Source organism: Bos javanicus, chromosome 7, assembly GCF_032452875.1.
Source record: "Bos javanicus breed banteng chromosome 7, ARS-OSU_banteng_1.0, whole genome shotgun sequence".
Lineage (NCBI taxonomy): Eukaryota > Metazoa > Chordata > Mammalia > Artiodactyla > Bovidae > Bos > Bos javanicus.
The window spans coordinates 37,567,893-37,583,823 of record NC_083874.1 but is presented as its reverse complement, the minus strand read 5'-3'; the positions used below and the strand labels follow the sequence as shown (position 1 = coordinate 37,583,823).

The 15,931-nt window shown below is 39.6% G+C and overlaps 1 protein-coding gene across 4 annotated transcripts in view; it reads right to left on the bottom strand.

The window, feature by feature from the left end:
- FAF2 (Fas associated factor family member 2) overlaps window positions 1-15,931 on the bottom strand; it is a 71,243-nt gene that overhangs the window by 23,343 nt on the left and 31,969 nt on the right. For all 4 annotated transcript variants that reach the window (XM_061423020.1, XM_061423023.1, XM_061423022.1 and 1 more), the window contains one exon: window positions 7,567-7,635. In XM_061423020.1, coding sequence (XP_061279004.1) covers window positions 7,567-7,635 — 69 coding nt within the window. The remainder of the gene's footprint in view (window positions 1-7,566; window positions 7,636-15,931) is intronic.

Below are 15,931 nucleotides of genomic sequence, written 5' to 3'. Positions count from 1 at the left end.
AGATCTGATAGAGTGCCCCTGAAGAACTATGGATAGAGGTTTGTAACACTGTACAGGAGGCAGTGATCAAAACATTCCCAAGAAAAAGAAATGCAAAAAGGAAAATTGGTTATCTGAGGACACCTTACAAATTATGTGAGAAAGAAGAGAAGTGAAAGGCAAAGGTGAAAATCTGAATGCAGAGTTCCAAAGAATAGCAAGGAGAAATAAGAAAGCCTTTCTAAGTGATCAATACATAGAAGAAAACATAGAGTGGGAAAGACTAGAGAAGTCTTCAAAAAGCTAGAGATATCAAGGGAACATTTCATGCAATCACAAGCACAATAAAGGACAGAAATGGCAAGGACCTAACCGAAGCAGAAGATATTAAGAAGAGCTGGCAAGAATACATGGAAGAACTATACAAAAAAGATCTTCACGACCCAGACAACCACGGTGGTATGATCATTCACCTAGAGCCAGACATTCTGGAGTGTGAAGTCAAGTGGGCCTTATGAAGCATCACTAAGCACAAAGCTAGTGGAGGTGATGGAATTCCAGCTGAGCTATTTCAAATTCTAAAAGATGCTGTTAAGGTGCTACACTTAATATGCCAGCAAATTTAGAAAACTCAGCAGTGGCCACAGGACTGGAAAAGTCAGTTTTCATTTCAATCCCAAAGAAAGGCAATGCCAAAGAATGTTCAAACTACCACACAACTGCACTCATCTCACGCTAGCAAAGTAGTGCTCAAAATTTTCCAAGCCAGGCTTCGACAGTATGTGGACCAAGAATTTCCAGATGCTCAAGATGGAGTTAGAAAAGGCCGAGGAACCAGAGATCAAATTGCCAACATCCTCTGGATCATAGAAAAAGCAATAGTTTCAGAAAAACATCTACTTCTGCTTCACTGACTACACTAAAGCCTTGGACTGTGAATCACAACAAACTGTGGAAAATTTTTAAAGAGATGGGAATACCAGACCAGCTTATCTGCCTCCTGAAAAATCTGTATGCAGATCAAGAAACAACACTTAGAAGCAGACATGGAACAATGGACTGGTTGGAAATTGGGAAAGGGGTATGTCAACGCTGTATATTGTCACCCTGCTTATTTAACTTACATGCAGAATACACCAAGTGAAATGCCAGGCTGGATGAAGCTCAAGCTGAAATTAAGATTGCCAGCAGAAATACCAATAACCTCAGATATGCAGATGACACCACCCTTACGGCAGAAAGCAAAGAGGACCAAAGAGCCTCTTGATGAAGGTGAAAGAGGAGAGGGGAAAAAGTTGGCTTAAAACTCAACATTCAAAAAATGAGGATCATGGCATCTGTTCCCATCACTTCATGGCAAACAGATGGGGAAACAATGGAAACAGAGACAGACTTTACTTTGAGGGGCTCCAAAATCACTCAGATGGTGACTGCAGCCATGAAATTAAAAGACACTTGCTCCTTGGAAGAAAAGCTATGACCAACCTAGACAACTTATTAAAAAGCAGAGACATTCTTTGCTGACAACTATCTGTATAGTCAAAGCTATGGTTTTTTCAGTAGTCATGCATGGATGTGATAGTTTGACCATAAAGAAGGCTGAGTGCCAAAGAATTGATGCTTTTGAACTGTGGTTTTGGAGAAGACTCTTGAGAGTCCCTTGGACTGCAAGGAGATTAAACTAGTCAATCCTAAAGGAAGTGAACTCTGAATATTCATTGGAAGGACTAATGCTGAAGCTCCAAAACTTTGGCCACGTGATGCAAAGAGAAGACTCTTAGAAAAGACCCCAATGCTGGGAAAGATTGAAGGCAGGAGAAGGAACGACAGAGGATAAGAGGATTGGATGGCATTACCAACTCGATGCACATCAGTTTGAGCAAGCTCCAGGAGATCGTCAAGGACAGAGAAGTCTGGCATGCTGCAGTCCATAGGGTCGCAAAGAGTCAGACACAACTGAGTGGCTGAACAGAGCAACAACATGGTAATAAACAAACAGATACAGCCTATATAAATAAAAGCTCTTTGGAGAACAACATATATATTCTGGGGCTTCCCTGATGGCTCAAACAGTAAAGAATCTGCCTGCAATACAGGAGACCCAGGTTTGATCCCTGGGTCAGGAAGATCCCTTGGAGAATGGAATGGCTACCCACTCCAGTATTCTTGCCTGGAGAATTCCACAGACAGAGGAGCCAGGCTGGCTCATCTACGGGGTCACAAAGAGACACAACTGAGCAACAAACACTTTCACTTTTCACTTTTAACACACAAATATTTCTAGAGAGGAACAAAAATATCTGGGAAAAAAGCAAAAGAAATCATTAATACTACTATGTTGGGAATGTAGGACCGTGAGACAGTGGTAGGGAAGTGATCAGACCCAGATTTTTTCATAATCTTAGGCTTTGTTTTAACTTTTTAAGCTAATTTTTTTTTCTTCTATTAATTGATCTTTAAAAATTGAAGTATAATTGATCAATTTCTGCTGTACAACAGTGATTCAGTTATACACATCTATATTATTGTTCTTCAGTACTCAGTCATGACCAACTCTTTGCAACCCCAAGGACGGCAGCACACCACCTTCCCTGTCCTTCACAATCTCCTGGAGTTTGCTCAAACTCATGTCCATTGAGTTGATCATGCCATCTAGCCATCTCATGCTCTGTCATCCCCTTCTCCTCCTGCCCTCAATCTTTCCCAGCATCAGAGTCTTGGTTGACTGGTTTGATCTCCTTGTAGTCCCAGGGACAAGAGTCTTCTCCAACACCACAGTTCAAAAGCATCAATTCTTTGGCGCTCAGCTTTCTTTATAGTCCAACTCTCACATTCATACATGACTACTGGAAAAACCATAGCTTTGACTGGATGGACCTTTGTTGGCAAATTGCTCTACTTTTACTATGTTATCTATGTTGGTCATAGTTTTTCTTCCAAGGAGCAAGTGTCTTTTAATCTCATGGCTGCAATCACCATCTGCAGTGATTTTGGAGCCCCCCAAAATAAAGTCTCTCATTGTTTCTGCTGTTTCTCCATCTTTTTTGCCATGAAGTGATGGGAATAGATGCCATGATCCTTGTTTTCTGAATGTTGAGTTTTAAGCCACTTTTTCACTCTCCTCTTTCACTTTCATCAAGAGACTCTTTTTTAGTTCTTCTTCACTTTCTGCCATAAGGGTGGTGTCATCTGCATATCTGAGGCTATTGATTTTTCTCCCCACAATCTTGATTCCAGCTTGTGCTTCTTCCAGCCTAGCATTTCTCATGATGTACTCTGCATAAAAGTTAAATAAGCAGGGTGGTAATATACAGCCTTGATGTACTCCTTTTCCTATTTGGAATCGGTCCGTTGTTGCATGTCCAGTTCTAACTGTTGCTTCCTGATCTGCATATAGGTTCCTCAAGAGGCAGGTCAGGTGGTCTGGTATTCCCATCTCTTCAAGAATTTTCCACTGTTTGTTGTGATCCACATAGTGAAATGCTTTGATGTAGTCAATAAAGCAGAAGTAGATGTTTTTCTGGAACTCTCTTGCTTTTTCCATGATCCATCGGATGTTGACAATTTGATCTCTCGTTCCTCTGCCTTTTCTAAATCCAGCTTGAACATCCGGAAGTTCATGGTTCACGTACTATTGAAGCCTGGCTTGGAGAATTTTGAACATTACTTTGCTAGCGTGTGAGATGAGCACAATTGTGTGGTAGTTTGAACATTCTTTGGCTCTGGAATGAAAACTAACCTTTTCCAGTCCTGTAGCCACTGCTGAGTTTTCCAAATTTGCTGGCATATTAAGTGCAGCACCTTAACAGCATCATCTTTTAGGATTTGAAACAGCTTAGTTGGAATTCCATCACCTCCAGTAGCTTTGTTCACAGTGATGCTTCCTAAGGCCCACTGACTTCTCATTCCAGGATGTCTGGCTCTAGGTGAGTGATCACACCATTGTGGTTATCTGGGTCATAAAGATCTTTTTTGTATAGTTCTGTGTATTCTTGCCAACTCTTCTTAATATCTTCTGCTTCTGTTAGGTCCATACCATTTCTGTTCTTTACTGTGCCCATCTTTGCATGCAATGTTCCCATGGTAGCTCTGATTTTCTTGAAGAGATCTCTTAAGTCCTTCCCATTCTGTCATTTTCCTCTGTTTCTTTGCATTGATCACTGAGAAGGCTTTCTTATCCTTCCTTGCTATTCTTTGGAACCCTGCATTCAAATGAGTATATCTTTCTTTTTCTCTTTTGCCTTTAGGTTCTCTTCTTTTCTCAACTATTTATAAGGCCTCCTCAGACAACCATTTTGCCTTTTTGCATTTCTTTTTCTTAGGGATGGTATTGATCACTGCCTCCTGTACAATGTCACGAACATCCGTCCATAGTTCTTCAGGCACTCTATCAGATCTAATCCCTTGAATCTATTTGTTATTTCCACTGTGTAATCAGAAGGGATTTGTTTTAGGTCATACCTGAATGGTCTAGTGGTTCTTCTTACTTTCTTCAATTTAAGTCTGAATTTGGCAATAAGGAATTCATGATCCGAGCCACAGTCAGCTCCCATCTTGTTTTTGCTGACTGTATAGAGCTTCTCCATTTTTGACTGCAAAGAATATAATGAATCTGATTTTGGTATTGACCATCTGGTGATGTCCATGTGTAGAGTCTTCTCTTGGGTTGTTTTAAGAGTGTGTTTGCTATGACCAGCATTCTCTTGGCAAAACTCTGCTTGCCTTTGCCATTTCATTTTTTCATTTTATACTCCAAGGCCAAATTTGCCTGTTACTCCAGGTATCTCTTGACTTCCTACTTTTGCATTCCAGTCTCCTATAATGAAAAGAACATCTTTTTTTTGGTGTTAGTTCTAGACGGTCTTTTAGGTCTTCATAGAATTGTTCAACTTCAGCTTCTTCAGCATTAGTGATTGGGGCACAGACTTGGATTACTGTGATATTGAATGGTTTGCCTTGGAAACGAACAGAGATCATTCTGTTGGTTTATTTCACTTAGTATGATATAATCTCTGGCTCTATCCATGTTGCTGCAAATGGCATTATTTCTTTTTTTCTTTTTTTATGGCTGAGCAGCATCCCACTGTATATATACACACATCACATGTTCTTTATGTGTTCCTCTGTTGGTGGACATTAGGCTGGTTCCATGCCTCCTCTGTCGTGAATGGTGCTATACGCCTGGCGGGGGCGCTGTGTCTTTCTGACTCACAGTTCCGCTGGACGACACCCGGGCGGTGGACCTGCTGTGCCGTGTGGCGATTCTGAGCTCAGTGTCCTGAGGAGCCGTCACACTGTTTTCTGCAGTGACTGCACCAACTACTTTCCCACCAACAATGCAGGAGGATTTGTTTTCCCCACACCCTCTCCAGTATCTGTTATTTGTAGAATTTTGAATGATGGCCATTCTGACTTGAATGTGATGGCACCTTACTGTAGCCCTGATTTGCATTTCTGTAATAGTTAAGTGATACTGAGCATCTTTTTGTGTAACTTAGAACGAAAGTTACTTTTATGTATTATTTTTAGGAGTTACTGAAAGTGAAAAAATGTAAATATGGCATAATTCCATTTATGTAACAAGAAAATTATATACAAATCTATACAGCTATATAAACAAACAAAAAAGTGTTTCTCAATAACTCCTGGACCAAAGAAGAAAATAAAACATTTAAAATAATAGTTTCAGAAGAAAATTCACAGGCTTAAATGTAAGAGTACAAATAAATTAACAAAGCTTCAAAAATCATAATGGTTAAAAAAAAAAAAAAAGGAGAACACAAACCTACAAAAGTATGGTAAAATACATTAACATCAGATTTTGTTTTATAAACAGTAAAAAGAACTGATAAATACAAGAGCTTTTTATAAACAAGTAAAATAAGTCTCCAGCAAATCTCATTTTTTTTTTCAAATCTCATTTTTTAAAAAGGAAAGTAAGCATAATAAAAACCATGAGAAGAGGGAATAATAGAACAAACATAGAAGAGAGAAAATGACATAGTGCTTGAGACAGCCTATGCTAATCTCTAAACCTATCCTGAAAATCTCTAAGAAAAAAGGATCCTCAAGAAAGCTTATCAAGAAAAAAGTAGGCAACAAATAGATTATGACCAATGGGAGGGAAATGAAGAAGTTAATACAGAAAAGGCAGAAGCAAGTTTTAAATTGCTTCCTTTTCAATCTATGCTAACTAGGCTTCTCAACCCATTTTATCAAGTCAGTCATTTTAAAAAGCCAGCATATGCTTGACATAAAAGTCTAACAAGGAGACAATACCAAAGTATCATACAGAGCAGCATCATGCTTTCTGCCTAAAATGTATTCCCCTTAAAATTCCACATTCATCATTCCTTTACATCATTCAGGTGTCAGCTCAAATATAACCTCCCTAGAAAGGCCTTACTTGACCACCCTATTAAAATGACTTTCCTTATCCTCTTTATTCTATTTTCTTTACTCATCTTATTCACAGCATTTATTACAAACTGAAGCTCCATGAGAATAGGGACTTAAGTCTTGTTTGCTCTAGTGCCAGAGCCTAGAATTGCTCCAAAATAGCGCTGAATAACTAAATACCACTTGTAATCCAGTACTCTATTCAAATAATATACCATAATTAAATAGTTAAGTTCAACAGACATCAAAAGTGCACTTGATTAAACTCAACATCCACTAATAAAGCAAGAAAAGAAGAACAGTCAACAGATATCTGAGAGCCTATGATATACTAGGATCAATTTTAGATGCTGGAATACAATAGTCAAAAAAACCAAAACCACTCTGCTCTCATGGAGCTTATTACATTCTAGTAGCTCTATCTCAAAATAATAACTAGCATTACACTTGATAATAAAACATTGGAGGCATTATAGTGAGGACAAGGTGTTTACTGCTACTGCTGCTGCTAAGTCGAGTCAGTCGTGTCTGACTCTGTGCGACCCCATAGACGGCAGCCCACCAGGTGTTTGCTATTACCATTATTAATTGAGACTATTCTGAAGTACTAGCCAATTCAACATCAAATAACACAAAAGATCCATATACTGAAAAAAAAAATGACGAGCTGCAGGTAACATAACTAAATAGAAAATTCATAAGAATAAATTTTAAAATATTTAATAAAAAGGTTCACATTATGGTATCTGGCTGTAAATCAAATATAGAAAAACCAGTATTTTCCCCAAAGAGTCATTAAGAAAATATAAAGAGGGAGGGACACTATACTGAGGGATTTGGTCACAATCTTTTCTGTGATTTTATAAACTCTGATTATAATCTTCACCTTTCACACAAATTTAAAGACTGCTGCTGCTGCTGCTGCTAAGTCACTTCAGTCGTGTCCCACTCTGTGCGACCCCATAGACGGCAGCCCACCAGGCTCCTCCGTCCCTGGGATTCTCCAGGCAAGAACACTGGAGTGGGTAATTTAAAGACTAAAGAGCTGTAAATTAAAAAAACAAAAAACAAACTATTGAGAGAAGATTTTTGCTGTGAAAAGGAAAAAAAGAAACGTACACGTCTTTGAGATCTGTTATCAGAGCAGGGAGTAAGAAATAAGTACACTCATAATGAATCCTATAATACCTCTATGTTCCAGTTATGCTGTTCCAAGGTATGGCGACATTGATCCATAGATTCTATGCCAGTCAGATCCTGAAAGATAAAAACAAAAAGTTACTTAGCAAAAACCAACAGTACATGGTGGATATTTTTACCCTCAATAGAATACTTACAAATACTGCAGGGGAAATACTCTACCAAGTGCTGAAGGCAAACAGATATACAAGTATGGTAAAACATCACTATTCAGAATTCATTCAAATGGTTATCATATATGTTAAAACAAACAAAAAATTTCTTGTCTTAACTTCAAGGCTTTTAATTAAAAAGACTACTTGACTATATTCTCTCAAATTCAAGTTTAAAAAATGAAAGACTTCTTCAACTTCTACATTCAGCAAAATAGTCTTATTTAATGTTAAACATCTATTCTGTTTATAATACATACTCATATAACGCAGGTTTTCTGCAAAACATGCCTTTCATTAACTTACATATTTTAGCTATTAGCATAAGACTTAGCTTATAATACAAACTGTGTAAAACTTTTTATTAAAAAGAATCTGTAATTCAGATGTTTCCCTCCTGTAAGTACTCTCCCTACTCCCTTCTCCTTACACGACTTTTAGGTTTCACTTTGTCTATGATCAAATAAATCTGCTCTGACTCTTCTCTCATCCCCCTCTAAATGTAGAAAATTTCCTAAAGATGTGTCTTTGGCTTTTGCCTCTTCCTGGCAATCTCATTTAATCCTCAGCCTTCAATGATCCTTTCTACTCAAATGACTCCTAAATGTATTTCTTCTCTTCTGAAGTTTGGCAGCACATTTCCAATAGCCTATTCAACATTTCCATCTAGATGTGGCACAAGTACCTCAAATATATCATTTAAAACTACTGTATGTGTTAATGACACCACCATCTTCCAAACTATACAGGCAAAGATGACATCTGGAACCTCAGTCGCATCTCTGAGTACTCTATACTTTGAACTACACACTTCATCGGTAACCAAGTTCTGATGGTTTTCTGTATCTATAACCATATTTCCATTCCCACATCTAGCATCTTCAATCAAGCTTTTATGATACCTCAAGTGAATGGTCACAATAATTTCTCTTCCTAACTCTTCCCCACCTCCCCTGGTCTCCCTACTCCTGTGTGTGTGTGTGCTACTTCTCTGCTCAAAACTTTTCAGCTAACTGGATAACAAATTCCAAAATTCTTAGCTTGGCATTCAAGTGTTCCTACAATGAAGCACCAACGTAGATTTCGGCATTATTTTCTATTTTCCTTTAGGTATTCAAAACTCAACAAATCTAACAGCTTCTGTGTATACCAAATGACCAGAACTTCCACAAAGCTAAATCCTAGCCTTCCTTCAAGGTCTAAGAGAGAAGCCAAACCTACCCAACTATCCTTTTCATGCAACATATGTCTACTGTTATTGTCTATTCTGTGTTATTACTATGTCCAGGGATACAGGGATAAATACACAGTCTCTATCCTCAACAAATCCCTCTTAATAACCAGCAAGCAACCGGAAAAAAGAGATTGATCTCAACCTGACAAGAATGTGGTAACATGCACTGGTGAGTCAGGAGGCTGAGATTCTTGCTTTGGTTCTGTAACCTATGATTCAAAGACCAGACATAATTGAATTCCAGATTCCTTTATGTACAACGAGGGATTTAATTTGGACTGAATATCCTTTCCAGAGCTTAAAAGAACAAAACAAAAATTAAAGTTTGCATTCTTTAGGTATGCACTTGTTTATTTTTTTAAACTACACAGAAATTTAAAAAAATTTAAATTACACAGTACAGAAACTTTGTTAATATATTTTTATGCTTAAAATACTGCAAAATTTTCAATACTGAAATTAGAAAGCTCTGTTAAGAACTCTAGAGATCTATTAAGAACTGATGGCTATGACAGCTCTGACCATCTTTAATTCTGGTTCCTGACCATTCTGGGCCTCTTACTACTTTGGCTATTCCCTTCTGGCTTGTACTATGTTGGTGCAACAGTAACTGCAGTTTTTCTTTGTTGACCTTTGCTGTTTGATATCGGAATACATTCTTAAATAAATGTGGTGATGTTATACATCATTTTAATGTGCATTTCATACTTTTTTTTGCTAATGACTTATTACTTGCTGTTTATTTTATATTTATTTTAAACTAGGGATATGATGTTAAACAAAAAGCAAATTCAAGTGATTTTTAAATTTGAGCTCACTGGGTCATAAAGCAGGCAGACAACTTGCAACATTCACAATGCATTTGGCCCAGGAACTGCTAATGAACATAAAATGCAGTGGTGGTTCAAGAAATTTTGCAAAGGAGACAAGCGCCTTGAAGATGAATATAGTGGCCGGCCATCCTAAGTTGACAATGACCAACTGAAAGCAATCATAGAAGCTGATTCTCTTACAACTACACAAAAAGTTGCCAAAGAACTCAAAGTCAACCATGCTGTGATCATTTGGCATTTGAAGAAAGTTGTAAAAGTGAAAAAGCTCGTTAAGTGGGTGCCTTATGAGCTGACGGCAAATCAAAAAAAATCAATTTGAAGTGTTGTCTCCTCTTGTTTTATGAAACAGTGAACAATTTCTCTACTGGATTGTGACATGGGACAAAAAGTGCATTTTATACAGCCAGTAACGACCAGCTCAGTGGTTGGACTGAGAAGAAGCTCCAGAGCACTTCTCAAAGCCAAACTTGCACCAAAAAAGGTCATGGTCACTGTCTGGTGGTCTGCTGCTGGTGTGATCCACTACAGCTTTCTGAATCCTGGCAAAACCATTCCATATGAAGCACGCGCAAATCAAAGAGATGCACAGAAAACTGCAACACCTGCAGCTGGCATTGGTCAACATAAAGGGCCTAATTCTTCTCCATGATAACGCACGGTGCAGGTCACACAACCAACACTTCAAAAGTTGAACGAACGGGGCTATGGAATTGTGCCTCATCCACCACATTCACCTGATCTCTTGCCAACCAACTACCACTTCTTCAAGCATCTCGACACCTTTTTGCAGGGCAAACGCTTCCACAACTGGCAGGATGCAGAAAATGCTTTCCAAGAGTTCGTAGAATCCCAAAGCATGGATTTTTATGCTACAGGAATAAACAAACTTATTTCTTGTTGGCAAAAAAGCGTTGATTGTAATGGTTCCTATTCTGATTAATGAAGATGTGTTTGAACTTACAGTTAGAACTGGACATGGAACAACAGACTGGTTCCAAATAGGAAAAGGAGTATGTCAAGGCTGTATATTGTCACCCTGCTTATTTAACTTATATGCAGAGTACATCATGAAAAACGCCAGGCTGGATGAAGCACAAGCTGGAATCAAGATTGCTGGGAGAAATATCAATAACCTCAGATATGCAGATGACACCACCCTTATGGCAGAAAGTGAAGAGGAACTAAAAAGCCTCTTGATGAAAGTGAAAGAGGAGAGTGAAAAGTTGGCTTAAAGCTCAACATTCAGAAAACGAAGATCATAGCATCCGGTCCCATCACTTCATGGGAAATAGATGGGGAAACAGTGTCGACTTTATTTTTTGGGGCTCCAAAATCACTGCAGATGGTGACTGCAGCCATGAAATTAAAAGACGCTTACTCCTTGGAAGGAAAGTTATGACTAACCTAGATAGCATATTGAAAAGCAGAGACATTACTTTGCCAACAAAGGTCTGCCTAGTCAAGGCTATGGTTTTTCCTGTGGTCATGTATGGATGTGAGAGTTGGACTGTGAAGAAAACTGAGTGCCAAAGAATTGATGCTTTTGAACTGTGGTGTTGGAGAAGACTCTTGAGAGTCCCTTGGACTGCAAGGAGATCCAACCAGTCCATTCTGAAGGAGATCAGCCCTGGGATTTCTTTGGAAGGAATGATGCTAAAGCTGAAACTCCAGTACTTTGGCCACCTCATGCGAAGAGTTGACTCATTGGAAAAGACTCTGATGCTGGGAGGGGGACAACAGAGGATGAGATGGCTGGATGGCATCACTGACTCGATGGACGTGAGTCTGAGTGAACTCCGGGAGTTGGTGATGGACAGGGAGGCCTGGCATGCTTTGATTCGTGGGGTCACAAAGAGTTGGACACGACTGAGCGACTGAACTGAACTGATAATGATTTAAATTTCACAGTCCGGGGACTTCCCTGGTGGTCCAGTAGCTAAGATTCCCTGCTCCCAATGCAGGAGGCCTGGGTTCAATCCCTGGTCAAGGAATTAGATCCCACATGTCACAACTAAAGATCAAAGATCCTGAAAGCCACAACTAAGACCTGGTGCAGCCAGATAAAAAAATTTTTTAAATTCACAGTTTGAAACTACAACTACTTTTGTACCAAGCTAGTAATAGAATCTCCTTTAACTTTTGATTACTTTGCTGTCCACTGCAGAGAACTGGTATGTCAGGGTTCCACTTCTCTATATATTCTCTTTAAGAACTGGACTTTACTTTTACCTTCTTCTCAGGGTATGAATGACCACTGGGTCTTTACCAAAAATATTTTCTACCTCGCTTATTCACCTGTCATTTTCTATCATCTATTATGGCTGTTTACGTAAACTCATTCTACTGCCTTATTACAGGACGCAGGCTCCTTAAGAAAAAGGAATGTGATTCATCTCTATATAATGCTCCCCAGTACCTTGTACACAAGAGATGCAGTTTAGATCTCTCGGTCAGAAAGATCCTCTGGAGAAGGAAATGGCAACCCACTCCAGTATTTTTGCCTGGAAAATTCCATGGACAGATGAGCCTGGTGGGCTACAGTCCATGGTGTCTCAAAGTCAGACACAATGAGCAAGCGCATGTGCACTCACGCACACGCGCACACATGCCCACCCCTGGCACACAGTAAGGGCTTAAAAGGTTACAGAAAAAGGCTGTCCAAGTTAAAAAGACCTTTTAGGATAAGCTTCAATAATCATCACTATTAAGTGAAACCCTCTAGACATTTTCACTGTACATTAATACCCTGAGTTTTTTTTGAAAAATTAAACTCCAAATATTCTAACTAGAGGCTAAGCTAGTAGTTAAAAATACCTATTTGCAGAATATTCCCTTATGAATTAAAGTTCATAATCATTTTAATTGTCACATAATATGTCAATTGGCAAAAACAATTGACATACAGATGCTATAACTGCTTCTGGTTTTTTGCTATTAAAATAGCATTCTCATGAACACTTCTGTTTATAAAGTTTCTCTGTATTGAGGATTTCCCCCCGAGGATCCAGCTAAAAATTACAGGCCAAGGAATGTACATATTTTTATGTTCTTGACACATACTGCTAAAACGCACTAAAATGCACTTTAAAAGGACCATTCCAATTTATATTGATTAGGGTTGGTTTCAATGTGAGTCAAAAGCTAAGTATGTCTCAAGCCAATAATCATTTCATGCCAATTAAGTTTTGCAATGCCAGCTTTCTTCAAAAAGAAAGACTATAACAGGTATAGCTTGAGACACTACATAAGCTTTGCTACCAATTTTCTCCTCACCTCCAACACATTTAGCTCTAAGCACATACAGAAGAGAAGTAAAACAGAGAAGCTGAGGGAACATTATATTTAATAACTTCAGTTATTGGTTTCAAGCTCCTCCCAAACTAATTTCTTTAGAACCCAACAGGCTGTAATTGTTTAAATTTTATTTATTTATTTATTATTTTTGGCCCCGCTGGGTCTCCGTTGCTCTGTGGGTTTCTCTTCAGTTGCCACCAGCCAAGGATACTCCCTAGTTGCAGTTCGTGGGCTTCTCATCACAGTGGCTTCTTTTATTGTGAAGCCCGGTCCCCAGGCACACAGGCTTCGGCAGGTACAGCATGTGGGCTCAGTAGCTGCGGCTCCCAGGTTCTCAAGTGCAGGCTCAATAGCTGTGGCACACTGGCTTAGTTGCTCAGAATCATGTGTCATCTTCCTGGACCAGAGATCAAACCCATTGTCTCCTGCATTGGCAGGCAGATTCTTTACCACTGAGCCACCAGGGAGGCTCCTGTAATTCTCTTAAAAGGAACTGGCACAAAGCATAAGAATCTGTCTGCCAATGCAGGGGACACGGGTTCGATCCCTCGTCCGGGAAGATCTTTCACATTGAAGAACAACTCAGCAGGTGCGCCACAACTATTAAGCCTGTGCTCTAGAGCCCACAAGCCACAACTACTGAAGCCTGCGCACCCGAGAGCCTCTGCTCTGCAATAAAAGAAGCCACCGCAATGAGAAGCTGGCACACCACAAGAGGAATAGCCCTGTTTGCCATAACTAGAGAAAGCCTGAGCAAAGCAATGAAGACCCAGTGCAGTCAAATAAGTAAATAATTTTTAAAAACTTTCGAGAAGAGAACCCACTTCTCTCTATATCCCCTAGATCCAATGCAGTACCTTAGCATACAGTAGAAAATATTTAAATGAACACTCTGTTCTCATGTCAATGATCAACTTTTACTTCATCACTCTGTAGTTTTTAAGTACTGTTCATTATTACTTTGTGTAAGGAATTATATATTTTCCTCAACAATCCTATGGGTATCATCATACCCAGTATCAGTTGAGAATATCAAGACTCTTTAAAAAAGAATTATGTGGAAGACCCTCCACACTAATTCAGGTACACAGTTAAGTGCTCACTGAAGGTCAACTAAATCTGTAATCTCATCTAACTGGCTTGCTCTTTAGAATTTTGCTTTTACACTAAGATCTACTGACATCTGAGGTGACATGAGATGGCATTGGAAAAATAGCTTCAATATGTAGAAAATTTTAACTTCGGCACCCTCTAATCTTTCAGGACCAGTGTCTACCACAAATCCCCTACTCGGGCCGGTTTACCCAAGTCTGTCTTACTGAGAATCATCCCTGGTTCCAAGATGGTCTCTCCCTTCCTTCTCCCCCCAGAGCTAATTCCTCTTCCAGGAACTGCCCATGGCAAGGATGTAGCACAAATGCTACACTTAGTTTCATTAATTTATACAAGTGTAACAGAAGGTGGCTCAGTGGTTAAAAAAAAAAAAAAAAATCAACCTGCAGTGCAGGAGACCAGGGTTGGATATCTGGTTCAAGAAGATCCCCTGGAGAAGGAAATGGCAACCCAGTCCAGTATTCTTGCCTGAAAAACCCAATGGACAGAGGAGCCTGGTATACCGGCTATAGTCCATGGGGTTGCAAAGAGTTGGAGAGGACTTAGCAACTCAACAGTAACAACAGCCTGACAGCATTAGTACCCTGAACTCCAATCAATCTCTAAACAGCGAAATGCATAAGGGAGATTAGAGGGAAGTGTGTGAACTATTTGATATCCTCCTACTCCAGCCTTGGTCTAATTTCCTCCTTTCCCAAGTCAGTTGATAACAGGATGTCAACATTACTTGGTAACCTACTTCTGAAATATTCTGATCCTTGATCTCTTGCTTAAGCGTAACTCAAGGAAGGTATCACAACCAGATATATATCATTCAACTACTTGGAAAGGGACTGCGCAACTAGACTTAATTACTCCAATGTAATCACTAGAGCGCTTTCCTAAGAAGTGTTTCTTTCCACATCTCATCTGTTTATATATAACAAACACTGTAGGAGGTTGGGGCAAAATCTCAGTTGAAATCTAAGCACTCTCTAAATTTCACTGGGCTCGGCTCTAGCTTGTTGAGGATACATTTTTTTTTTAATATTTAATTGGAGGATAATTACAATATTTTAATGGTTTTTGCTATACATCAACTCAAACTGGCCACAGGCATACATGTGTCCCTTCCCTTCTGAATCCCCCTCACTCCCCACCAGACCCCGGTTGTCCAGGGCTCTTGCTTTGGGTTCCCTGCATCATACATCAAACTCCAACTGCCTATCTATTTTACATATGGTAATGTATGTTTCAATGCTATACTCTCAAATCACTCCACCCTCTCCTTCTCCCACTGAGTCTAAAAGCCTGTTCTTTATGTCTGTCTCCTTTGCTGCTCTGCACATAGGATAGTTGGTACCATCTTTCTAGATTCCATATATATGTGTTAATATATGGTATTTGTCTTTTTCTGACTACTTCACTCTGTGTAATAGGCTCTGCTGCTGCTACTGCTGCTAAGTCGCTTCAGTCATGTCCGACTCTGTGCGACCCCAGAGACGGCAGCCCACCAGGCTCCCCGTCCCTGGGATTCTCCAGGCAAGAACAGTGGAGTGGGTTGCCATTTCCTTCTCCAATGCATGAAAGTGAAGTCGCTCAGTCATGTCCGACTGGCAGCGACCCCATGCACTGCAGCCTACCAGGCTCCTCCGTCCATGGGATTTTCCAGGCAAGAGTACTGGAGTGGGGTGCCATTGCCTTCTCCGGTAATAGGCTCTAGCTTCATCCACCTCATTGAAACGGAC